The sequence below is a fragment of the Phalacrocorax aristotelis genome, chromosome 16 (genome assembly GCF_949628215.1).
Source record: "Phalacrocorax aristotelis chromosome 16, bGulAri2.1, whole genome shotgun sequence".
In the NCBI taxonomy this organism is placed as follows: Eukaryota; Metazoa; Chordata; class Aves; order Suliformes; family Phalacrocoracidae; genus Phalacrocorax; species Phalacrocorax aristotelis.
Genome location: NC_134291.1, coordinates 8,074,402 through 8,098,640, shown reverse-complemented (window position 1 = coordinate 8,098,640; position 24,239 = coordinate 8,074,402). Strand labels below are relative to the sequence as shown.

At 45.6% G+C, this 24,239-nt stretch overlaps 1 protein-coding gene across 3 annotated transcripts in view; it reads right to left on the bottom strand.

Moving 5' to 3' along the window:
- Positions 1-22,124, bottom strand: part of ABCA5 (ATP binding cassette subfamily A member 5) — a 33,929-nt gene extending 11,805 nt beyond the window's left edge. For 2 of the 3 annotated variants that reach the window (XM_075111172.1, XM_075111174.1), the window contains exons 1-24: positions 22,009-22,124; positions 18,994-19,099; positions 18,228-18,341; positions 17,294-17,498; positions 16,039-16,197; positions 15,732-15,829; positions 14,832-15,061; positions 13,195-13,336; positions 12,263-12,451; positions 11,760-11,907; positions 10,812-10,980; positions 9,160-9,218; positions 8,494-8,604; positions 8,085-8,260; positions 7,525-7,644; positions 6,594-6,732; positions 6,334-6,424; positions 5,989-6,128; positions 4,359-4,478; positions 3,149-3,350; positions 2,740-2,909; positions 1,840-1,973; positions 756-893; positions 6-119 (exon numbers count right to left, since the gene is read on the bottom strand). In XM_075111172.1, the coding sequence (XP_074967273.1) occupies positions 6-119; positions 756-893; positions 1,840-1,973; positions 2,740-2,909; positions 3,149-3,350; positions 4,359-4,478; positions 5,989-6,128; positions 6,334-6,424; positions 6,594-6,732; positions 7,525-7,644; positions 8,085-8,260; positions 8,494-8,604; positions 9,160-9,218; positions 10,812-10,980; positions 11,760-11,907; positions 12,263-12,451; positions 13,195-13,336; positions 14,832-15,061; positions 15,732-15,829; positions 16,039-16,197; positions 17,294-17,498; positions 18,228-18,332 (3,159 nt within the window). In that variant the 5' untranslated portion in view covers positions 18,333-18,341; positions 18,994-19,099; positions 22,009-22,124. Of the gene's footprint in view, positions 1-5; positions 120-755; positions 894-1,839; positions 1,974-2,739; positions 2,910-3,148; positions 3,351-4,358; positions 4,479-5,988; positions 6,129-6,333; positions 6,425-6,593; positions 6,733-7,524; positions 7,645-8,084; positions 8,261-8,493; positions 8,605-9,159; positions 9,219-10,811; positions 10,981-11,759; positions 11,908-12,262; positions 12,452-13,194; positions 13,337-14,831; positions 15,062-15,731; positions 15,830-16,038; positions 16,198-17,293; positions 17,499-18,227; positions 18,342-18,869; positions 18,918-18,993; positions 19,100-22,008 lie in introns of all 3 variants that reach the window. The other variant, XM_075111173.1, reaches the window with a different exon arrangement.
- Between the last annotated feature and the right edge of the window lie 2,115 nt (positions 22,125-24,239).

Below are 24,239 nucleotides of genomic sequence, written 5' to 3'. Positions count from 1 at the left end.
TTTACCTTATGGTTTTCTGCATTGTCCATGGCAAAATAGGGTGGCATTCCAGTAATAATGATTCCCAGTAACACAGCTTCAAAATAAATCTCTAGTCTGAAAATTGTGTCTGGAAGATTCTGAAATATAAATCACATTTCAATACCAGAATGTGGGTGACCAAAACCACGCATTTAGAACTGGAACATGACCGTAAGTGCTAAAACATATATTCTGTCTATCTCAAGATCGTCTGAGCCACAGCATGAAGTAAAACACCCATGGAAGTTTTTGGAGAACTTATAGGAGCATCTAATAAGCTCCTAGAGCATTTACCTCCTGCGGCAGCTCCTCTCGTCTCCTCACCGGAGGCCGCAGACCTGCAGCATCCCCATGCTTCGCCTCCAAGAACTGCAGGTAACCCGTAACAGACCCGTAACAAATTCCCAGCAGCACATCCCCTTTCCAAACCACATTTTTCTCCACTTCCACAAGCTGCAGAACAAAATCCCAGCACCTTTCAAGCCCTCTTCAACTCTGCAAAGGTCCATACTGCCAAGGACTTAACAGGCTTTGGCTACTGGGTCCAGTCCTTCCCGATGGTGCTCTGCAGAGCACAGCCCCTGGTGCTGCAGACACTCCCAAACAGCTTCTCCCTTCCCCTGGAGCACGTTCCTACGCTCCCCCTCCGACCCCAGGGATGCTTTGCCACCCGCCCTGTGTTTAAGGGTGATTTTTGCCGCGCAGCCCCCGCTGCAGCCGCGGGTGCTGCTCACCTGAATGAAGGGGTTGCTCCAGATTTCAATGCTCTCCGTCACGTTTAAATTGTGCAGAAGTAGATTGCTGACGATATTCATCAAAACCGGCACGGAATGCACCATGGTACTGTTGAATATGATCGTGAAAACATAGTTCTGGAAAGGAAAGTGTTTGCTGTATTAATTCTTCTGCACGAAGGGTAATATCCTGAGAGGGCTCTCCTATGGGCTTAATTAAACCTGAATATTGGGAAAAGCCTTTGCATAACAAAGTATGCTTTGCAGGAAGCTCTGGGCTGCTCAGGGTGCTTAAAACACGTAACCTAATTCAGGAAAACAGTCATGCTCATAGAGAACAAATTATTTGGAAGAAATTCCCAGTATGTTTTGTGCAACTGTGACGCTATGACAAATGATGCTCCAGACAATTAGTGTCTCAAAAAACAAAACACACAATGACCTGTACTCGTATGTTCTTGCTAACGCATTTAAAAATCAGACAGGCAAAAATCTGCATTAGCTAAGGGCTGCACTGCCACACTAATATTAACAGTTTGCAATGAATAAAAACAGGAACAAGAGACAGAGCTGGCGTATTGCAAAGCATTTCCTTTGTTGGAGATTAAATATGACCCCGATGTTCAAATCTTTCTGACATTCCTTCAGTGACCGTACTGAAATGAATAGCTACAATCCAAGAAACTCCTTTTTCTTTACACATGAGAGCACCACGGAATTATACTTCTGTCAAATGGTATAATTCAGCCAGTATAAGTTTAAAAAAAAATAAATTTTTATGCCAGATCCCTTGTGAAGTAAAATATTTCTCTTGGCTTTTTGTATCCTTGTGGGGAAGAAAGGGGGATGGAAGATTAATTAGCCTCCCATAATTATAATTATGGAAGAACATTTATTTTGATAGTACTTCCACTCTGTTAATACAAGTCCTCTTTGCAGGCCTCTTGTATAAACAATATTATATGGTATTATTTGATTATATGACTCAATACTCGCCTTTCAGGCAAGAGTACAACAAAACCAGCCCCCAACCAGCTGCTTGTCTGCTCTCTGGGATACGGCCGAGCCCGTCTCTCCGTCTTACCTGTCTGGATTCGAGGTCAAACACGTTTAAGGCTGCGCTGTGAGGTGCAGCTGAGACGTAATCACTGTCATTGAACATCTCCAAGAGTATGTTCATGCTTCCAAGAGAGCGGACAATGTCATTGATATCCGATTCTGGGGTAAGACACAGAAAACATCGACTACTCAGCACCATCTTGGAGTATTTAACACGAAATTATTGATGCATTTTCCCACTGATATAATCCTACGACGAAAGATCACTATTTCCTTCCACATCACCACCAAAGAGAGTCCTCCACTATTTTGAGCAACATGAGTGTTATTTCGGCTTCCCGCTCAGCAGCCTTCAAAGCAGACAAGAAAATTATTTGGTTGTATTCTCCAGTTAATTTGTGAAAGTCAAATGCAGCAGCGAGGCTGCGGAGGTGCCAACAAGCATCATCAGGATACTCAGAGTTTCAGCTGAACAGAGAGAAATGAACTGGTATTAAGCACAAATTCCCAATAGCTCAAATGGACGCTCACTTCTAGTGCCCAGATCACTGCTCGCGCTTTTAAAACTTCTTAAGTTGAAACAAAAAGGAGTTTTCCAAAATGCTTTGTAGCAGGATTTTAACGTTGATGTATCTAAATGTCTCTCTGGCCAGTTCCTTCACATGGGTCATCTTACGCGTAGCAAGCACAAGGCTACCAGGCACAGGAGGAGGAGGATCTCTGAAGCAAGCTCTACGGCACAAAGGGTACTCACTCCCTACCATCTCTAGGTACTTGGAAACTCTTCGCTTGGGTTAATTTTGAAGAAAAATTTTGTTCCAAACCCCCAAAGTAGCACACACCATCTCGCCCCACCATGTGAAATGCTACATTTAAAGAGAGAGGTGGAGACAGGAGCTACCCCTGCGGAGCGCTGCTCTCCTACCTGTGGAGTTCTGCAGCAGGAGACGACTCCTGTACTTGTGAGAGTCCTCTCCGGGCTTCAGCAAGTACAAATCTGGGGAAAGTCTGATTGCAGCTACAGAATTTTTGATTATGTGGTGGATGAAAAACAATAAAATCTGAACTACAAGAAAAATCAGAAAAAGCAACAACCTGAAAGAAATAAAAGTTTCAGTTTTATTAAAATTCAGCAAAAGCCAACCCAGTTCATGTGCATGTTATTAAAACAGTGTCTCCCTTGCTCCCCAAAAAGCATGTATTCAACAGTAATACTCGTTATTGTTGAAATGTAACTATGGGGAAAAAAATGACTCACATCCTGCCGTTTCTCTGGTATCATTCAAACAGGTTTTGAGAACTCAGTATACAAGGGAGGAAGCCCCAATACTTACATAACTCTCACGCATTTATTTTCCCGCTTGAGACTAAGGAAGTGGACTTTTGCTATGGTGGAAACCTGCTTCTTCCAGAGGGCTGTATTGCTCATTGCCGGCGCCTTCGTCTCCGAGAGCATCAGGAGGCTCTGCTCCATATCGTCAAGGGATTTTGTATCCATTTCGTCCTGTACTTGCTGGGAACTGAACACGCTATAATCTGAAGAAGAATAGAGTAAAACACTACAAATTTGATGCTCTGTCAAAGCTATGTGGTTTGAAATGGTAGGGCTGGAGAAAGCTGGGTGGCCATCAGTTCCTTCCCCTTGCTATTGGAGAAGCCATCTCATGTCATTGCCATTTCTCAAATTAACCCCAAGCTCAACGACACCAATTTACCCCAAAGCCCTGAATCACCCACACAGCAGATGATACAAATTTCTGCTACTCAAAAGGTGCGACTTGCCCCAATTTCATACCATTAGCCTATGTATGCACCCGTATTATTCAGTACCAGCATATTCAGCTGTTAAACCTTCTTACAGCCACACAAAAGCTTTGCAGAGCAGGATAGTTTACTGGTCTGTATCACGAAAAAAAGCTCTAGAAAGATTAAGATAGCTTAAATGATTCAAAGTTGACATCAGAAGAACTGATTAACTCTGGAGTAATATTAAGTGGTCCCAACCTTTCATTTGAATTGGAAGTTAATTTAAAGGATGGGATGAAAGACAAGTTCAGCTATTTCTGCCTTAAGTGCAGGCTACTAATATTACTGTTCACAGAGAAGGCTGGAAATAAATTTTATATGTTGCATTTACAATTTATTGACAGCCAGCTCCATTAGGAAAATAAAGTACATTTTAAAAAAACAGCCATAAAATGTGCAACTGTAAAGCAAAGAAGTTTGATGTAAGTACACTGGATGAAACATTAATTACTGCAGAGACAGCCAGTAAAAAGCTTTTCCCCTGGATCCTCCTAGAATCACCCCCCACCCAACTCGCTGCTTTTGCGTGCTTTTCACGTTAAATATTTCAAAAGCCTGGAGTGCCGTGAGACTGAAGGAGCCCCATACTGCGGGGTGTAGCACTCCGCAACAGGATTTTTTATTCTTACCTCCATAGCAAAACTCCTTCTGGCAGTGACATGGCACGGACAATTCTACACTACTTAAGACTAAATCAAATATGAGGGAAAACAGGAAAACAGCCGCGGTCCATCCCACCTGCTTGATCTATCTCTGCCTCAACTTCCAGCTTCAAATAGACATCCTCCAGTGTCGTCATGGAAACGCCATAGGTGATAACGCCCAAATGGGAATGAGTGTCGAGGTCAGAAAACAAGCCTAGAGACAGAAGTGAAACATACTGGTTGCTCTGAAACAGGATTACATTGACTTCCCAAGAGGTCTTCAAGCCCATCAGAGGCATCCCTAAAGCCTTCTGCACGGTACTCTAAACAGCAGGTAACGTGTAAATAAGGTTGCTTAATTACAAAGACATGGGTTATGGCTTGAGAATCCAGGTTGAGATAAGCTCCTTTTAGCACAGAACTGCCACCTCTGTGGTCAGGTATGGGAAATGTGGCCTGTCTTCCCAAAGCTGTAGTGTTTACGAAAACCACCTCAGCATTCGAAAGCTCCTGGGCTCAGAGCTGGCTCCTGGCTGGCTGCGAGCTCCCCTCTCCTGGAAACCACGCACGGGGACTGCAGGACAGCTCATCCTACCTAGATCCCTGCCCAGGCACGAAGAGATTTTACAAATAAAACCACTGAGTAATTTTTAATGTATATCTAAATACCCAGATCTGTAAAGCCAGCTTCAATGGGCAGGAGAATCTGGATGGCATGAATAGCTTGAAGACCAAAATGATGTTCGGAGTGAGAGCACTTATTAGCACCTTGGGATAAAAAAGCACTATTGGGCTCTTGCCAGTCCTATGAAGTGAAGGACTTGACAAAATGAGGAGCTTCAGAGTCAAGGTCACATTGAAGGGAAATGCAGATGTCTAAAATGGGAAGAGCAGTCAGATACCGAGCGGTGCTCGTGAGATCTCCATGATTTCTTCTGCCCCAGTGGCTGAGGCATATTCCTAACCGCAGCTTTGCCTTAGAACAGTTCAGGGGCATTGATTCAATCTTGCATAAAGATGCCTGTTTTTCAAAAGTACATGCAGCGGCTGCTAAAGGTAAAGCTAATAAATTATTAACTGCTTAAATGCAACGGGTACAAAAGCATTTATGAAATATGAGCGCATTCACATCAGTATTGATTCTCCCTTAGCTTTCCACGTAGCGCAAAAGACACACTGTTTCTTCCATTTTCTCCCGGGAGATGAACAAGGAGTCCCGTGTCGGACTGATCAGATAATTGCTGCCATCTAGTGAAACCAACACATCTGTTCCACGCTCCCTCGCACCAGTGAATTTTAGGGCTGTGACACAATGCCCTTTGCGGCTCGCAACAAGAGGGTTTGATTACTGTAGGCCTTGGGGATTTCTGGCTTCCCACTGGAGGCCAGCCCTGCTCACTAAAACTCTCTGCAATAAGATGATGCTTCTTCAGGACAAGGGGATTCTTGGACAAAAGGGTCTCTTCACCCTTCTGCTAAAGGTGTCTCCCCAGCACTTGCCGTCGGGTACCCACATCCCCCATAACATACCACACCCCCTCGGAGGAGGCCACGCGGTCCTCACTCACGTGAGAAAGACCTCACTGACTGAGTATTAGCCAAAAAATGAGTATGTATCAAAACACATAAATGCAGCAGTAACAAGAACTGCAGGCTACAGCTGCACTCGATGGATTCCTCTTCTGCAGCCATTCAACCCTGCAGCGCAACAAAACCACCGTTACCTGTGAACTTGTCCATGTCCTTGAGCGGCAGGGTGTACACGAGCTGCTCGTCGTTCTCTTGGATCAGGCTGGCTGCAGGTACGTGCTGTCTTATCAGCGAGGTTGTAGCTTCCGTGTTGCAATAGGCGTCGATGTGCATGCTATGAAAATGCACAAGAAATTGGGTTTTTAAAGCTTGCTTTTCTCCTTACGCCTGCATCAGAACTGGCAGGCAGCAGAGCACCAAACGTTCAGTATGAAGATGATAAAAGGATCTTTTTTTGCTGCCATACAGATTTCAACAGAAAACAATAAAAAAAAAAAGATACATGGTGTCACGTAACAGGTATCACACAAAAAGAATACCTCAAGCGGTAGCCAATTCCCCATTTGCTTTTGAGAAAGAGAGAAGATCCAAGACATTTTAACATCCCTTGGGAAATCACAGCTTTACGATCTAGAAACAAACAAGCAAACACAGAAAAAAATAGCAGAGGACTGCCAATTTACTCCAAAAAGCAGCTATATATGTCAAATAAAGGCATAACCATGGTTAGAGAAGCATCACTCTGATAGATGACTGTCACTCGGGGACCGGGTTCCCAGGGGGCTGCGGCAGGACTCACCAGCGAGGATATCTGCCTCGTCCATGAAGTGGGTACTGAAAACGGTCACACGATTCGCTTTTCTGTTTTTCAGGAGGTTCCAGACGATGTGCCGCGAACACGGATCCATCCCCGCAGTCGGCTCATCCAGCAGTAAAACCTTTGTGCAAAACCAAGAAGCGTTTGCAAAGCCATACCCACGTGCAAGGTACTGACCTCAGGAAATCCCGCCTAAGCAACGGATACGGGGCTTTTTTTTTGAAGCCTGCTAGTTAGTCCTCTAGAACATATAGGAAACAGCCTAGAGTAAGCAAGGCAGCTGTCTTCACTATGCTTTGAAAAAAATTCATCTCCTGTTGTGACAAATGGAAAAATCATATAGTAAGTTATTGTCTGATTTATTCCATTTCTAACATAATTACGTTTAGCTATGGATTCACTCCTTCTATTAAGGGATGGTTAAATATGCACACATGCTTTTAAAATCCCAGTGAACTGTCACATGCATCACTTTTAAATACAGATCTAAAAGCAGTTCCCATTCTTATAGGCTAGAAATAATAGATCTGTAGCACAAAGGAGCTCTCTGGCTCCATCCCTGCTCCCAGTGCCTGGATGGCTTTGCAAGGGAAGTCTCCAACAGTGTCACTGTTGGGGGCTAAATGTTACCCGCCAGAAACTACATAAAACTTGTCACGCTGTTTATTTCAAAGAAATCAAATCCAGAGCTACTGCTATTACCTACGCCATTAACATCCTCAAGTACAGAAGTTGAGCTATTGAAGCAATTTTAATTGTTTAAACTACAAACGAGGGGCAGAAAAAGTGACGGTTGCTCATAGCACTAATTTCTGCATCTTACATATCATATGCATTAGTTGGTTTTGACAGGAGACATCAGCCCGTAGGTGTATTAGTGACACGAAGCTGGGAACGCCTCCATCACACTCACCTTTGGGTTCCCAAGAACAGCAACTCCCACCGACAGCCGCCTTTTCTGCCCCCCGCTTAATTTTTTAGCTTGGTTGTCTCTGATAGGCTGCATATCCAAATCCAGCAACACCTTCTGCACCTTTAAAACAAAAGAAACACATTTATTGTTAAAAGCGCTGTATTTTTTTTCTAAACCAGATAATTAACAGTTAACATTCCAATTCACTGACGCTAATTCACAGTGTATTCGGTTTCTGAGCTGCGCGCCCTGCTAACAAACCTGTACGTCCACAGCAGGGCCTTAAGCTCCAGCAAACCTGAAGAAGTTAAAAGGTGTCTATGCTTGAACACAATTGCTAGGGTTTGAAGTGTTTCATGGACATTTTAGTTTCCTAGGAAAATTTAGCAGATCATCTACGTAAAAACATCTGTCTCTACTTTGCCCCCTTGTCTGTTACACTGTAAAGTAATATTCCCCTGCAAACTGGCCTTAAGGAAATGTCTGTACAATGTAAAGCTATCTTGCCCTGCAGGTTGAAAATGAACATACAAGACAACATCTGTGCCCAGCTGACTTACCTCTTGTATCAAATCATTCTGCGGGATTCCTTTAATTGCAGCAAATATGGAGAGATTCTCCTCCACAGTTAATATATCAAAGTGTATGTCGGACTGGGGGCACACACCTGCTATTTGTCGCACTTCAAGCATTTCATCGATTTCAGAGACTTTGTGCCCATAGACAGAGACGAACCCTAAAAAAAAAAAAAAAAAGAAAAGCCAGAAGCAATCAACCAAGGGGTTTCGTTTTGGTTTGGGTTTTTTTTTTCAGCTGGAAAGCAGGATAACAGGAACATGAATCTAAAGTCGACTCTTCCAGACATTACCCAGACAAAAAATTGGTGCAACCTCTATGGTTATTTCAGGTTAACAGCTTGGGTTTTCAAAACCAGGGTACTCAAAACCTCCTAACACCGGAGAAGCTCACCGTCCGTGGGTGGACACAGCCCACAAAGGATGTTCATCAGCGTCGTCTTCCCGGTCCCGCTGTGCCCGAGCAGAGCTGTGATCTGACCTTCATAGATGTCGAAGGATAAATCTGGTCCCCGAGGCAGGTGCAAGAGAAAGAGGAGACGTTAGCGATGTGCTCGTGGCACCTGGAGCTGGCTCCTACCGCAGAGGTAAATTCAAATACTGTCATATGGGGTATGCATTTACTCTCTGTTCGAAGGGCCGCCTTTCCTCCACAGCCCACCACGGCACGGGACCGCTGGGGCTGGGACAGTCCCCGCGCTGGCTGCGGGGCGGCCGCGTTTAAACGCCACGTGGGGAAATGAGATGAAAACATCAGGGAGATGGGGCACGGAAAAATCACACCACTAACGACACAGGCAGAGGAGGAATAACAGGGATGATGTCAGCAGGCTTTCTTTAGTGTCGGAAGGGCTCTTCTTTTTGGGATGCCATTTTAAACAAGATTACTGCCAAAGCGGTGAGAGAAGACACACACAGGCACATCTGGCATTCACGCTCCAACATCCCACCCCGCTAAAGGAAACCAAAAAGCCCGAACTGAAACACAAAAGACCACTCAACAATTCAGCTATTGCTCCTCCACATCTGGCAAGCAGCTAAAAAGCTAAAATGTTCTTACTTCTGAGAGCCTCCACAGTTTCCCCCTTTTTCCTGAATGTTTTCTGAACACAGCTGATTCTGAAAGAAGACATGTCATTTTATAAACTATTTTAGGATCTTCATGCGTCATTTTAAACGATCAATACTTGGCACAGTCACAACAAGACAGCCATGCCAAAGTGGCACTAGACACGTTAAAGACCCATAGAGGCACGTCAAGAGACGGGGCATCTTATCGCAGAACTTAGTCCTCCTCCACCCTGGTATCAGAAAGCTTTTTCTCATCACCTTCGAAGGTATTTCCTATGATGACAGGCTGAATTATTTCAAATCTGTGTTTCTTTCACATGGTAGAACGATGCACTAGAAGTTTCCCAGGCTAGAAAAGGGCGCAGCAACTCCCCAACGATTTCACAATACAACAGAAGGCTCAACAGACAGGGTATGGAAAATAGGTATTAGTCCACCAGACTCCAAAGATGTGATTACTGACAGCTCTTGATCAAAGTTAGGCTTATGAAAGCAGGTATCTTTCTCTCCAAGAAAGGGAAAAACCTTCCTTCCAGCCCCACTGTTTTTCAAAATCAAAAAAACAACCAGTTTATCTGAAGGCACCACGTGAAGGGTGGGTTTTGGAAGCCTGGCCACCCTGAAAATGGGGATGGGGAGTGGGTTACAGGTGTGAATAGTGGAGAGGAAAACCGGGTATGAACGAAAGCAAAACCTGTATATGTAAAGATGACAAGATACTGCAAAACCCTGGAGAGCTGGTCAAGGGATGCTATGGAAAGAGTCCAGTGTGGATGAATGATGCAAAAACTGCCACAGTGTTCTCATGTGAACATCAGGATTAAAACTGGAGCCTTCAACCTATGGCAGATGCCCAAAGAGACATGGATATTGTGGACAACACAAGACTCATTCTGGTCATTAAGCTCAAATATTTATTTGAGACTGGTGGAGCCAACCAGAAGGAGTGAAGACACAGAGTTCCTCAACTCACACCTGGTGATGACATTGGAAAATGATGGAAACAAGGGTTAAAAGGAAGGTACTGAAAATAACTTCTGAGACACACTAAAAATACATGACAGTCCTGATGCAAGACGACAGGTGACAAAATGCAAGGTGAAAGATGAGAGCATGGACTTCTACTTTTCAGGGTTTTTTTCACCCTCTTAGATACGGCAGCCGGGTAAAACCACCACAAAGTTCTCTGGTCTAGGGAGAACACAACAGCCTTCACACAAACCTAGAATTCATTTTTTTTCTCCTCAAACGCGTGTTACCAGAAACTAAACCCTCCCAGAGAGTAGGCGTTTCAACATCTGCAACCGCTTACGCCTCTCACGGCCTCAGCGAAACTGAGGGAATGGAAAACTGTCCAGTTTTGAGAGGACTCCAACTGAAGGAATACAATCCACAAACAAACCCTTTCTTCAAGCCCAGCGACTTATCCTTGGAGAGCATCCACATCGCTGATGACGGGGCTTCACTGAAAATGGAAACTAGCCGTGCCGCCTGTGTGTGGGGGGGCTCTCTGCAATGCATACCATATGCTATTTGAATCCAAAGATTGGAGAAACGAGATTGATTTTCAAATTACACACTAAACGTCAGGGACTCAGGTTTGCTAAACCGCATGTGGGACAGGGCATGTGGGAATCGTACCTGATGGCTTCTTTCCCCTGAAATTCGGAAGGCACGGGTTCAACTATCTCGCTGAAGCTGAAACTGCCGTTGATGCTGCTCTCGTACAACTCCTTGTAATTTTTTCTGTGCTTTGACCAAAACGACGGCTTCATAAAGAAAAACGGCGTGCGGCGCAGTCCAAACTCCCCTGGATAGTAAAGAGGAAAAAAGACAATTTCTTTAACAGTAACTGCAAATATTCCTCAACTTTTGGGTGTTAGCTATAAAAAGCCATAAGCTATCCTGCTAAAAGTTTAGGAGCCAGCTCACACCTCCATTCTGGAGGGATTTCATCATCCAAGTTTACATTATCTGCATTTAAGCCACGGTTCGCAGCAAAACAGGAACCTGCTAGCAGTTTTGATAAGTATTCAAATATATGTGCAAATCTCTTTCTACGCGCGAGAGACCCCCAGTGCTGAAAGAACAGTGACTTAAACACAGGCAATATAAAGCCAGAGAGACAGAGGCAAAGGGAGCTGAAGGGCTTAACCAGGCATTAGTCGCAAGATGAACAACTTTATTCTGCCTTTCGTGTTAAACTACTGCCGTCGCAAGGAAGGACCTGGAACAGGCTAGTCTTCAATTTTCAACCTGTAAGAGCAAATTGCAAAGGCTGAGGCACAAGTTAACCCATTCAGGAAGCTCTTCCTTTGGAAAGAGGGAAACGAAGTTAAGCTGGAAGGTAAAGGCCATCAATTCTAAACATGCCAGCAACCCTCCTCACATCTCCCAGCTTTAACAGAATGGAAATTATTTCATCTAAAAGTATTCCGAGTCACAGCGTAAAATGTATTTGTAAACGGCAGAACCTCCTTTCTCCACAGCTGAAACCGTCGGAAATGCCACCAGCCACATCAACGTCCTCAGGACTTGAGGAATTGGTGATGCTAGCACAGTTCAGTTCAGTTTTTCTCATGAACATACCTGGGATAACCTGATCAAGGTAGACAGCTACAAGCAGATAAAATATGCTATCCAGCACCAATAAAATAAGAGAGATAAAGAGTGGGTAAGGACCCTGATTGAGATTTGAAAATGTTGCACCATCTTCATAATCTTCTAGATGCATGACCTGCCAACAAACACAGACAAATGGAGATGTTACACACTGGCGCTGTACCAGCCTGGAAAGACACGGCAGCACAGCGCAAAACTCAGCAACAGAATAAAAAAAAATTTAAAAAAAAAGAAAACATGGCAGATCACAGCAAGAAACACAAAGAATAACAGTTGCTTGATGGTGCACTGTATTTTACTTGATATTAAATTACCATGGGAAGCCATTAAAACAGGCACTTTTCCCCACTATCATCAGTTTATGAAAAAAAAAAAAAATTTAAGAATATCTACATCACTACCTATTTGAAAATGATGCCAGACAAACGAGCACGATGAGGTTGCAACAGGAGGAGGAGAAGGTTACTCACCTGCGCGATCCCAATCAAGAAGCTGCACTGACATAAGGGGCTGAGAATCCACACGAAAGACTTGGGGAAATCTTCCAGCAGGACAATATTAAGGCCCAGAAAACCAAAAGCCAGCGTCGCCAAGAACTCCACTATACCCACGTGCTTTGACTTTTTAAATAGAGGTGTCAGCATAAGTGCAAAGAAAACCTAAGGACAGATTAAAAAAAATACAAGAAGGTACTATATTAAAAAAATAATACAGGGTATAGAAAAACTGAAGCAAAAAGACAGCTGCTTCATTTTGCCTCTGACAGGCATATCATTTTCCTGGTATAGTCTCTACAGCCTTCACCCAAATCCCGCACTTCCCTGACAAACAGACCATCGGGAAGGACAGATTTCCCAGAGGTGCCAGGGGACAGAGCACAGAAAAACATTATAAAAGAAAACTAAGGAGCCGTATGGCCGAGCGTGCATTTACACCCTGGTCAGTACACCTGGAAATGATAGACAGTAAATAGCTATCTCTGCATTGGTTGCTTGTGACCTCAGACAAGCGATTTGCTGCATAAATTAATTCTCTGACCTTTAATTAGGGGATTAACATTACACTACATAGTAATAGCAAGTGTTTAGAAGAGGGCATGGTTTTGGACTTCAAAACGGTGCTATACAGACAGTGTTTTCAGTTCAAAGACAGATGATTATAAACTGAGATATTTCAGTAAGGAAAGCTATCTCTCATGGTGGTGGTCGAGACCTGTACAACACCCCAAACCAGAGGGGACCCAGGGAAGGGGCTGGGGCCAGGTAAGACACCCACCGCCTTTTGGTCCTATAGAAGCTACATTAGCTCCAAATGCTTTAGTAGAGAGGACAAGATCGGATGGGAAGGGAAAAAAACCCACAGGGATGGAATGCCCACCTTCAACAAGCCCAGGAATACTTACTGAAGAGATTCCATACAGGAAAAAAAGAAGAAATATCACAAAGGCACTGCTCTGGGGAAAGAGGGAGGAGGCCGTCGCAATCACTGCCATAAGAATGGACATGACAAAAATCAGGCTCATGTAGAGCAGCACCCAAGAAAGCCTAGAAACAAAAGAAAAGGGAAAAAAAGAAAAGAAACAAGTCAATGAATTCCCAGCCTGAACTATTCACACACAGAAATAGCTAAAACTACCATTCTTTAATACTCCAGACAGCTGCACCAAAGGACAAGCCTGCAACAAAACAAGAGCCCCCAGATGAAAAGAGCTCTTGTGAACATCCCTGTAATTGTTCTCAGCATTAGAGCACACACATCGATACCCACGGCATCAAACGATACACAATTAGATGACTCGTCTTTTTTTTTTTTTTTAAAAGTTGCATAATTAATTCCCTGGAACGACCAAAAGAGGGTAACTGAGTAGTAGGTTTTAATAATTAAAGAAATTCTATTTAAAATTTAATACACTAGCCATTCCAGTAGCTGGGCAGGGTAATAAAATCCTTTTCTTTTAAGAACAGAGCTTCAAGTCTGTGAGCAACTCTGACCTCAGGAACAAGGGCAGGTTCTGTACAGGTAGTAAAAAATGACCCATCTTCCTCAGAAGCAAGTCTCTGAGTCATACCCAGCGGCCGATCGAGGCCGCGTTACCAGCGCACCTTTGCAGATCACTCCCATTTCGCACTGGGAAAAGCAAAACGATCTTCTCCAGAGCAGAGATGCTCAATGCTGATGCGCGACGGGGGACAGCAGCCCAACACCGTGCGGGAAGGACGAAACTAAGATGTGCCACCAAGGGCGTACCGCAGGCAAAGAGAACTGACTGCCAGAAAAGAGCCTGGGTGCAGAAATAAAACAAAAGCAACCAGGGAAAAAAAAAAAAATAAAAAAAACCACAAAAAACCCAACCCAGAGAAGCCCAGCTGGCTGCTACAGCGCAGCAGGCAACGATACTAAAATGCTGTCGGCCGCTGCAGCGAAGGGCAAAGCTAAACCCGGTTTTATCTCTGCAACTAACAATGATTTCAAATTAGCACGTCTTCTCACCTGGAAGAAAAACCCATTAGATTGCATAGGATAATTTCCATCATGGTAAGGAAACAAACTAAAACCTGTTGCTTAGGCTGCTCTGTCACGTTAAAATTATAGAGTGAGATTCATTTAATTATGTGTCATGGAAACGCTGCTGGTAAACTCTGAAGAAAGACTGCAGGTTACCTGCCGAGTCTCCAGAAAAGGAGGTACTGAGCCAAAAATATTTAAAAACAATAAAAAACAAACTACATAAAAATTTCACACATCATCACACTTAATCCCTTTAAGTCTGGTGTAACTTTATGTGCATAAATGCAACAGCATAACTCTGGTATTTACTTACTAAAATATTCCTATTTTCATGATACTCCATTTATCTCTATGTTCGATTTCACAGAGTATCTTACTTTCAGGCTGTTTGCAGTTAATCAGACTGGAAACAATTAAAACAACTGGAGGACAGGATAGAGGACTTTTCCTTGAAAGTGTTATTTTTAGAATATTTTTAAATATATTTTATATTCCTTTATAAAGAATGGGTTATACCAAACATTCACATACCAAAAGGCAGTGTCATGAAGTCCCAATATTTTTAAGAATTCCTTCAACTTCCTCTCCTTCTCTGCCACAATATGAATTGCCAAATAATACCCAAACGGTGAGAAAGCGATCACTAGGTAAATTAAAATGATCGCACGAGGAAAATTATCAATTTCCACCACCGCAGCCTCTCCCATGACCATTGCTCTCGTCAACTCAAGTTGCTCCCAAACCGACTGATTAGTCTTCAGCTGGAAGGAAGAGAAGGAAGAGTTATTTTTGCATCACTCCGCATTTTACAGCCCCATCCCACGCGGCGGCAGCGACCCCAGCTCCGCCCCCACGCGCCAGCGCGCCGCGCCGTGCTCTCCATCCCCGCCGAGACGGGGGGGGCCGAGACCCCGAAGCCCGACTGTCCCCAAATCCCAGTCCAAAAGTGCGGGGATCGGAGAACATCTGAGCACCGGGAGACAAAACGAACAATTCTGCAATTCCAAGCACCCAAAAGGATGAGACTCGCTCTCACTGCCAGCAGCATGATGGGAGAGAGGCAGCGAAAGGGGCATTGCTGGCGAATACTGACAATGAAATAGTAAGGCAAATTCTGCAGCCCCTTCTGGTACAGCATCTTAAAGAGCATTTTGGGGTCAGCCTTTGCGTTTTGATGACTGCTGTGATGTATGGTTCAGGCTCATTCGGACACAGATGGAGACAAATGTCCGCATCATGCAACTGGGCGAGAACACTCCTGTACAAAATACGGCAAAACACACGTGGCATGTCCTGCCTGCTCATCGGATTCAAGGTAATTTCTGATATGGCATTTTACACAATTAACAGACACCACCGCAACAACACGCAGAGCCAAGGCAGCCCGTGGATTTGAATCTCCTTGGTCTTAAGTTACTTGTTCTGAGTTACCTGTATAATAGCGGCATCGATGCAGGCTTGCAGAGCTGTAAATCCCGAGCTCCAGTACGTTACCGATTCACACCCTTTCCGCAGGTTGGAGCAACTGGCTGCAGAATAAAGCAGGGCTTTTTGAAATGCAAAATGCCAGAGCTACAGCTGCCCTATCCCCAGTGTAAAGATGGTGCTGCTAGAGTCGATCCCTCATAAATGGTGGGAAAAAGACCCAATATATGCAACATCAGGCCTAAAATGAAAGAGGGGCCTGCTTTTTCAGTTTATCCCCTTACAGAGCGCGTAGAAGAGTGTGCACATTTACCTCTCGATTCCATGTAAATGGAAGACATAGCGACCGAATCGGGAAACCTCAGCTGGTAGGACATGGCGTCGTTGAACACTACACCCACAAAGTTTGAGGGTTTAAAAGCACTAGCTTCTTGCAGCTCCTCTTCGCTTAAGTACTCCTCTGTGATGATGCCTGTGAGATAGAAGAAATTATCATGTTGATCTAGGTACCAGCACAGCAGGAAGAAAAACCGTGCAACACTGCTTTAAAGAAGTGCCATGCTAACAATTAATGATTTATTTGGGTTTGGATATATAAAGGGTTGTAATTTTGTCCTAATAAAGGAAGTATTTTCCTGAACAGAAGCCTGCAGGAGCGTCACTCAGTAGCAGGGTGGGTAATTCAAGTTTACCCCTGAGGCCTCCCCTTTTTCTCCCATTTTTCACTGCTCCAAGAGTGTCTGCGCCCCAATCCTCTGCCGGCTACCCAAGAGTATTCTCCAGCACCAGTGCTTTTCAAGAAGGGCAGATTAAATCAGTGCAGAGGGCTAAATATATGAAAACATGGCATTTTGCCACTGACTTCAGCAGAGGACAGGAGGAAGATGGGCTGCGAAGGCGGAAAGTGGAACCATTTGCTCAAAGCAGCTGAGGGCACCTAAGGAAAATGCAGATCTTGGGCTGGGCTGTTTCTCCACGGTACCTTTGAAGCACGCATACCACATGGAAGAGAATGAAAGATACCAAGCTAAAAATACATCAGAGCGGTTTTGGAGAGATAGGCTCCCACTAGATATGTCAGATGTGCAGGCAAAGCACTTTATAAAAGAAGAAAAATTGCTTTCGAAAGGTGACAGTGTGTTAATGGGAATTGTCATTTAAAAAAAATTGAAATGTTGTTTTGATTGTAACAACAGCATAGAAAATGTGACATAATACATCTGCACGACAGTGTCATCTCCTGAATCTGCCCCAGGATGTCACTAATTAGCCCTAGAGCTGATTAGGGGCTTTTTGTACTTTGCATTTGGAGTTGTCCTCCGAAAACCCTTCCGGCAGCCACATAACACTTGTTGGCTGCAACAGGAGAACACAAACCACTTTGAGATGGCAGTGCCAGAACATTTGCCAACCAAGCAAAAAAAAACCCGCCTTCGCAGTCTGTTCTCTATCTGCAATGGAAAAGAAATGCTTTTGTTTCTATCACCAGCAACAATGAGCTCCCTCTTCAAACACAAGCCACGGCATGAGATGTACTGAGAAAAATAAAATGCTTAGGTTCTGAATACCATCTTCAAAATGATCAAAAGCCACTTTTTTCATGATTTCTCGTGCCATTCGGGTTGGCGGCGTGTATCCGATGACAAAATTCACCAGCATGGAGGTATCCAGAGTGCCGAGGTTGGTGTTGGCGACCTCGCCGTACCTCCTGTGTGGGTGCATCATGCTCATCAGAATGAGCCAAAACAAGAAAAAGAGTGGGAAAAGGACCTCCTGTAGAAAAAATATAAAGAAATATGAAATATGAAAACGTCAAAGAGCAGTCATAGAAACAACGATTTCCACAAGTTTATCTTGGATACATGAAGCTTAAAGGAGGGGCTGTGAGTTTAACTACTTGACTGTAAAGCTCCCCCTGCATCTTCAATGCAAGTAATTTTTATGCCAAATCCTTCTCTGGCACTGAAGCAGGATTTTAATCGCACGTATTAGTAGCCTAAGAAGCCATTTTAAAGTACAAAGGGATAATTCTGCATGCTGTAAATATCAGCAAACTTATGCTATTTGGAAAGCAGCAAAACACAAACCATAAAACAGTCTAGCCAAGCATTGTACTGTCTCTTCTTCACCTCAAAAATTCACGTTAAAGTATCATACACATCACCTACACACACAGGGCTAAACTGTTAGAAAAGATAAAAACCATTTGGAGAGGTCTAACCCACTGTACTGCTCAGCTGTGGGTGCAAGTGTTTTTAAAAGTGCACTAAGATTGCAACATTAATCCAAGGGTATTTTCTGGATAATGTCTACACATGAGGATACACTTTCAACCAATGGATCACAGAATACCTTCTGAAACAGCCTATTTCAACCCAAAATTCAGAGCAGACCTAGAAGCTTCAGAAACAATAAAACTGAGCATTGCCTCCAACTCAGGAGCCACTTATATGCAGAATAACTGCGGACATGAAGGCAGCAGTAAACAAGCCTTCCACTTACCTGAACGCTGCTTTTTTTAGTCCTACACTTAATAAGACAGTTCTTGAATAAGAGAGCTCTGGTTTGCCTCCACACTCCTGCTTCTCTTGGAGTAGCTGGTGCCATTTTTCAAGACTAATTTAAGAAAAAAAAAAACAACAAAACCGAAATCTATGTTAAACGACAAAATAATTTAAAAAGCAAAAGCCAGGCAGTTACGGCATTCAGTAGCTCATCTATTTTCATATAGATTTTTCATTTTCAATTTTTCGTATTTTAAACGCCTTCCAATATACACGCTAGATGCCCGTTCCCGGAGGAAACTGGCGGTACTCACTGGCAATGAGAAAGCTGGGCAAACCGGCTGGGAGAGGCCTCAGGATGCCACCTGAGCGCCCACCCCAAGGCACGTCAGCTCTCTGCAAGCTCACAAGACTCGAGCTAACTTGGGCTTATTTTTAGTTTGCTACATATAAATTACAAACCAAAGCGTTTCTCTCAGAGCACAATTCCAGTGCCCAGCACGTGAGCTCAGGGCAGCCGACAAGACCAACGCCTCCGAAAGCAGGAGCCACTCGCGCCAGGCAAACTGTGCGATTTACTGTGAGCAAGTCCTTTTCCTTTGGAGCAGATCCAACATTACTTGTTTTCATTACGTTTTACCTTTTCATTAGGCCAGCTGCACAGCACAGTAGTGCTGAAGATAATCTTCTGGGGAAAAAAAAAAATCAGAATAAAATTGAAGATGCTTTTCCAGGAGACGGCATCGTGTTCCACCAGGACGTACCTGGCGAGGGACGGCACCACCAGGTGTCTATCCCCAGTTTTGCCACCACCTTGCTGTTTGAGGTTTGGAGTCACTGGTCACTCTACATGTCTCTCCGCTTCCTCACCTGTGAGGATGAAATATAATCGTGAGCTGCTCAGCAGAGACAGCCCGAGAACAGCACAGGTCTACACGCCACCCCCTCCGGCTCCGGCCGTAAGTCCCACCTGCAGCAACGCTCATGTGCCACCAGTGAACAGCTGAGTTAATTTCTCAACATTTCAGCCAAAACACAGTACAGATTTTAAGAATTTATCCACATTCCAGGTTTTACAGCTCCCGACACTTATTCAAAAAGCAGACTGATATTTTTGGTGACTGCACATTCAGAGCAGCTCTGTGGCAGGACCTGGGTTCTCCTGTATCTGTTAGGCAACACATGGCTCAAGCTTCCTTCCCCAGCTGTATTTTAATAAGGAAATCTATTTTTGGAGTACAGACATCGCCTCACTGACGAAACAAATGAGGCTGCTCAGATGTCAGCGCTTCTGCGATGAGCTGAGCTCGACGAACTTCAAATACACAAACTGCTTATAGTCAGACAGCTCTGTCAGAGCCTGCATTTCTCTGGGCATCGGAGGGAAGGGAGGAGGGGAAAGGCGTCCACAAGCAACCGAACCCCCAGCTCACGGCTCCCTTCGCTGGTGCCGGGGTCCTCCGCGGGGCAGCGACCCCCAGCAGGCACACGCAGCTGGGGACCTGCGGCAGACAGGGCTGCGCATCACTGAAGGCAACGCCTTGGGAAGGGATCCCACCTAAAGCCTGGAGTGCTTCCGATAAAAGCCCACTGAACCTACTCCAAAATTGAAACAATTTTTTTTCCTTTGATTAAAAAAAATAAAAACCACAAAATGCTTAAACATCAACCTATGCTAATAACTAATTCTTGCAGGAAAAATACATACAAATGCTCTGCATATTTTGCATGCTTCAAAATGACAGCAGAGCATTTTAAAAATAATCAAAAGCAGCAGCTATTGCTTACAGGTCATAAAAAATAACGCACGTCTCCCCTCTGCTCACAGCGTGTCCTGATAAGTGCCTGGACTTCCACTGTTTGCTTTCAGGAGCAGATTTCAAGAGCACTTCCAAGAGGAGAGCCCCACCGAGGTCCTTGCTGAACCGAGCACCACGCAGCCGCTCGCTCGCTGCGCCCACCCCGGCGACGGGGGAGAGTGGAAGGGCCAAAGTAAGAAAACTCATGGGTTGAGGTAAGAACAGTTTAATAATTAAAACGGTAATAATAATAAATAATAATAATATAGTGAGAAGGAAAATAATGAGAGAGAGAGGTAAAACCTCAGAAGGAGGGAAAAAACCCAAACAACAAGTGATGCAACTGCTCACCACCCACTGACCGACACTGCTGGTCCCCAAGCCGCTATCGCTGCCTCCCCCCAGGTAACATACTGGGCATGACAGCATATGATATGGAATATCCCTTCAGCCAGTTTGGATCAGCTCTCTTGGCTGTGCCCCCTCCCCTCCCGGCTTCTTGTGCACCCGGCAGGGCACGGGCAAGTCCCTGCCTAGTACCAGCTCTACCTAGCAACAACTAAAACATCAGTGTGTTATCCATACTAGTCTCATACTAAGTCCAAAGCACAGCACTATGTCAGCTACAGTGAAGAAAATTAACCCTATCGCAGCTAAAACCATGACACCGCATTAAAGTGGCAACCCCTTCCCTCAGTCACACTCCTCTATTTTATTAAAATCCAGAAAATTGGCAAAGCTGATTTAATCAGATTCAATCATTAACGCCAGTTACTATTTCTTTAATTATTTTCTATCCAGTTATAAAGAAACCAAACCAGTAATACTTCCACACCTCCACTGGAACACTCCCATGCTTTAATTTACATCACCTAGGGTGGAGGAAGGGTCGTTTTAAGAACGTTAATTAATTTCTTGATATTACACCTGCCATCTCCACATAAGCTGATGAAGCGACACAACATGCAATTACGAATACTGAACTATCACTTTGAACAGTGAAAAACCATATCTGGGGAAAAAAAAAACAAACCCTCCTAGAAACTCCAGATGAGGCAAACGAACACGTAGGATGAAGAGAAAAAGAAGCTGCCAAGGCATTTATTTGAATAATACTGGACAAAATGAATATACTCTTAACCTGCAAAAGTCCCCCCAATTTAGCCACTTCCTTAAGATTTTGTACTGACAGAAGTAGCTGAAACTCACGGGCACCTTGAACAAAGCAACGTCAAGGAAATGACTGGTTTTGTACTTTAATTCTCCACTGGAGATGCCAGTGCTTCTTACGGGGGGGGGGGGGAATAACGATCAGGTGATGCTTAGGAAGAGTATCCTTCCCCCTCCTCACCATCTGAACTCGCTTCCCCAGATATCAACCGGGCAGTGGTCTTTAGGAGTCAGATTATGTGATTTACTGCCGCACGTCACGTTTCCCTTGTTTTTTCAGCTAAAAAAAATCCTCAACCCAACAAGGGCGGGGGGGTTAAGCCTCAGCTAAATGAGCTGCGGCTTGAGGAAAAAAAACACCTGCAGAAAAATAAGAAAATATTATCGATCCTGCTGCGAGAGGGCAACAGCCTAAATGATACTTCAGAAAAACTGATGTGCTTTCTGCCGTCTTAAATTATTTAAGCTAAATGCTTTATTTATGCGTTTTACAAAACGGGCTGTATTTTCTTCCTTATCTGGTCCCAAAGGAGCCAAACGCCCGGGGCTGACGGGCCCCACGAAGCTCCGGGCACGAACCCCCAGATGAGCCTCACCGAGCTGCGGGATCCCGGAGCGACCCCCAGCAGAGCCAGGCTGGGCCCCGCACGGCCCCCCCTCCCGGGGACCCCCCCCTCCCGGGGACCCCCCCGCCCCGCGGGACCCCGCGGGCACCGCGGGCGCGGACGGACGGACCGACACCCCTACGCCTGTCTGTCCGTCCGTCCCTCCCCTTCCGCCCCCCAACCCCCCCAAATGCCCATTCCTCACCTTTTCGCACCCAGCCACGAAACCTTAATAAACGCATAAATAAATAACCCAAAGCCTTTACTCCAGAGTAATGACGCGCCCCGCCAGGTACAGCAAAACTCCTCCTCTTCCTCTCCTTGTCTTCCCCTTCCCGTTCTACACACCTCGGTGGGGGCCGCTTCCCCCGCTCCAGCGGCCGCCCCCCGCCCCCGCCTCCGTCCGCAGCGGCGGGCGGGCGGGAGAGGCCCCGCCCCGGCCCCGCCCTTCCCCGGCCCCGCCCCGCGCCCCGCCCAGCGCAGGGCCCGGGGCCGGGCTGCACCCCCACCGCCGCCGCCACCACCTCCACCACCACCGCCACCATCACCACCATCGCCCCCGGCCCCGCATCCCCGCAGCACCGGGGACACCCCCCTCCCGGGACACCCCCCACCCCCCCCCAAGTGCAGCCTCGCCACGGAGAGAAGGAAAAAGCTTGGAAATACGGTTTATGGTTGGGTGGGAGCCGCCTCGGCACACCCGGTGCTGCGGGTCCCCACCTGCATCCAGCAGGTCACCAGTATTTTATTGCATCACTCAAGATAAAATTAAAGCGTTGAAAATGCTGCCGTGAACACAAATCCCGAATTCCCGTTTTTACGTGTGTTGATTCCTTACCTCAACAGCTTGCTGATGCGCGATATTCCCCACCGAGTGCTCTCGTCACCCTCCGGCCAGGCCCTTCGCCTTGGTCCACGACCGGCCTTTTGCTGACCAGCGGGATGTGATGAAAACCTCTGAGATCCCAGCGATCCCGCTCCTGGCCCTGCGAGCGCAATCCGACGTGCTTGTTTTCCTAAATGCCTCCTGCAAATCGCTGGGAAAGGCTGAGCTGAAAAAGGAACCCAGAGGTGTCGCTGAGCATCTGGAGTCCTGCAGCAGGGATGCTGTGTGCGTGCTCAGGAAAAAACTCGGCAGCTTCTTGTGCTCCACCGAGGACTGTCGGCTCGGCTTCCTGCAGAGCAGCACAGCGGTTTGATGGAGCGGTGGGTGAAATCCCTTGTCTGAGCTGTGTTTGTGCACCTGAGGAGCTGCACAAGCACCGTACACACCTGTGCTGAAGCGCAGCTCTGTAACGACGATACGGACGTAATGTTTTTACTTGGAAAACTGAGATCTGGAGACTGTGTCCTCATCCAGAAAAAAAAAACAACGGTCTCAAAGCACAGTATTAAATGGAAAGCACGGTTTGTACGAGTAGGTATCACGGCTGTGCAGAAGCCTTTGCATTCACACCTTCACCTGCAGCGATGATTGGAAATATCGAGGATTCAAGCTCCTGCCCCGGTCCCAGGGCCCTCGTTAGGCACAGGCACCCTTTGCTGCAGCCCCAGAGCAGCACAAATCCCATGGGCTGGCTCAGCGAGGTTTGGGGGGGAGGTTTTGGAGGGGAGGTTCTGGGGAGGAGGCTACTTCCACCAGGTGTCCCCCGAGAGCGGTGTGGTCCAGCAGCATTGGGTCCAGGCTTCCCCAGATACCCCACATACAGAAAATGGTCAAATCCCATCTGATCTTTACGCTAGCACTTCCTTTAGGGGAAAAAAAAAGCCATCAGAAAGGCTTGCTTTAACTGGAAACTTTCTTTCTTTCATTAGTTTCCACCTTAACAAAGAGCATTAGATAAAAGTACTCTCATTAAAGAATGCCCTTTAGTTTTATCTAATGAATACTGAGTAAACACAATGGAGTAACTTGAGCTTCAATAAAAAACCACCAAACTTCTTATCTTCATCAATCTAGCATTAAATAGACGAGAAGCCCGTCTGGGGCTGAATTCTGGTCATTCTGACGTTTGTTGTGATCTCTGTTTATACTTACAGAGTGTAACGACTCATATTCATGTTCTACCCGCAAAGTTTTGAACTCCCTGCAGTTCAGGGTATTCTAGCACAACAGCCCCTCCTTCACAGGTTCACACCTCAGCCCACCTCAAGCCCTGTCCTTCCAGGGAGGAGCTCAGAGCTTGGGGTCTACAGCAATAACCCTCCTCGGCACAGTCCGTGGCAAGGCAAAGCAAATGGCTTGCAGGAAGCACGGGAGCGGTTTCACGTGCGGGTGCTCCAAAACACTGGGCTATGTATGTCACCTGGGAAGGGAACATCACCTAAAATGCATTTTACTGTCAGACAGGCGAGACGCCCATGGTACGGGGTGCTGCTGCAGCTGGAGAGCCACCGAGCACACACGCGGCAGCATCGGCCTGACAGAGTCAAAAC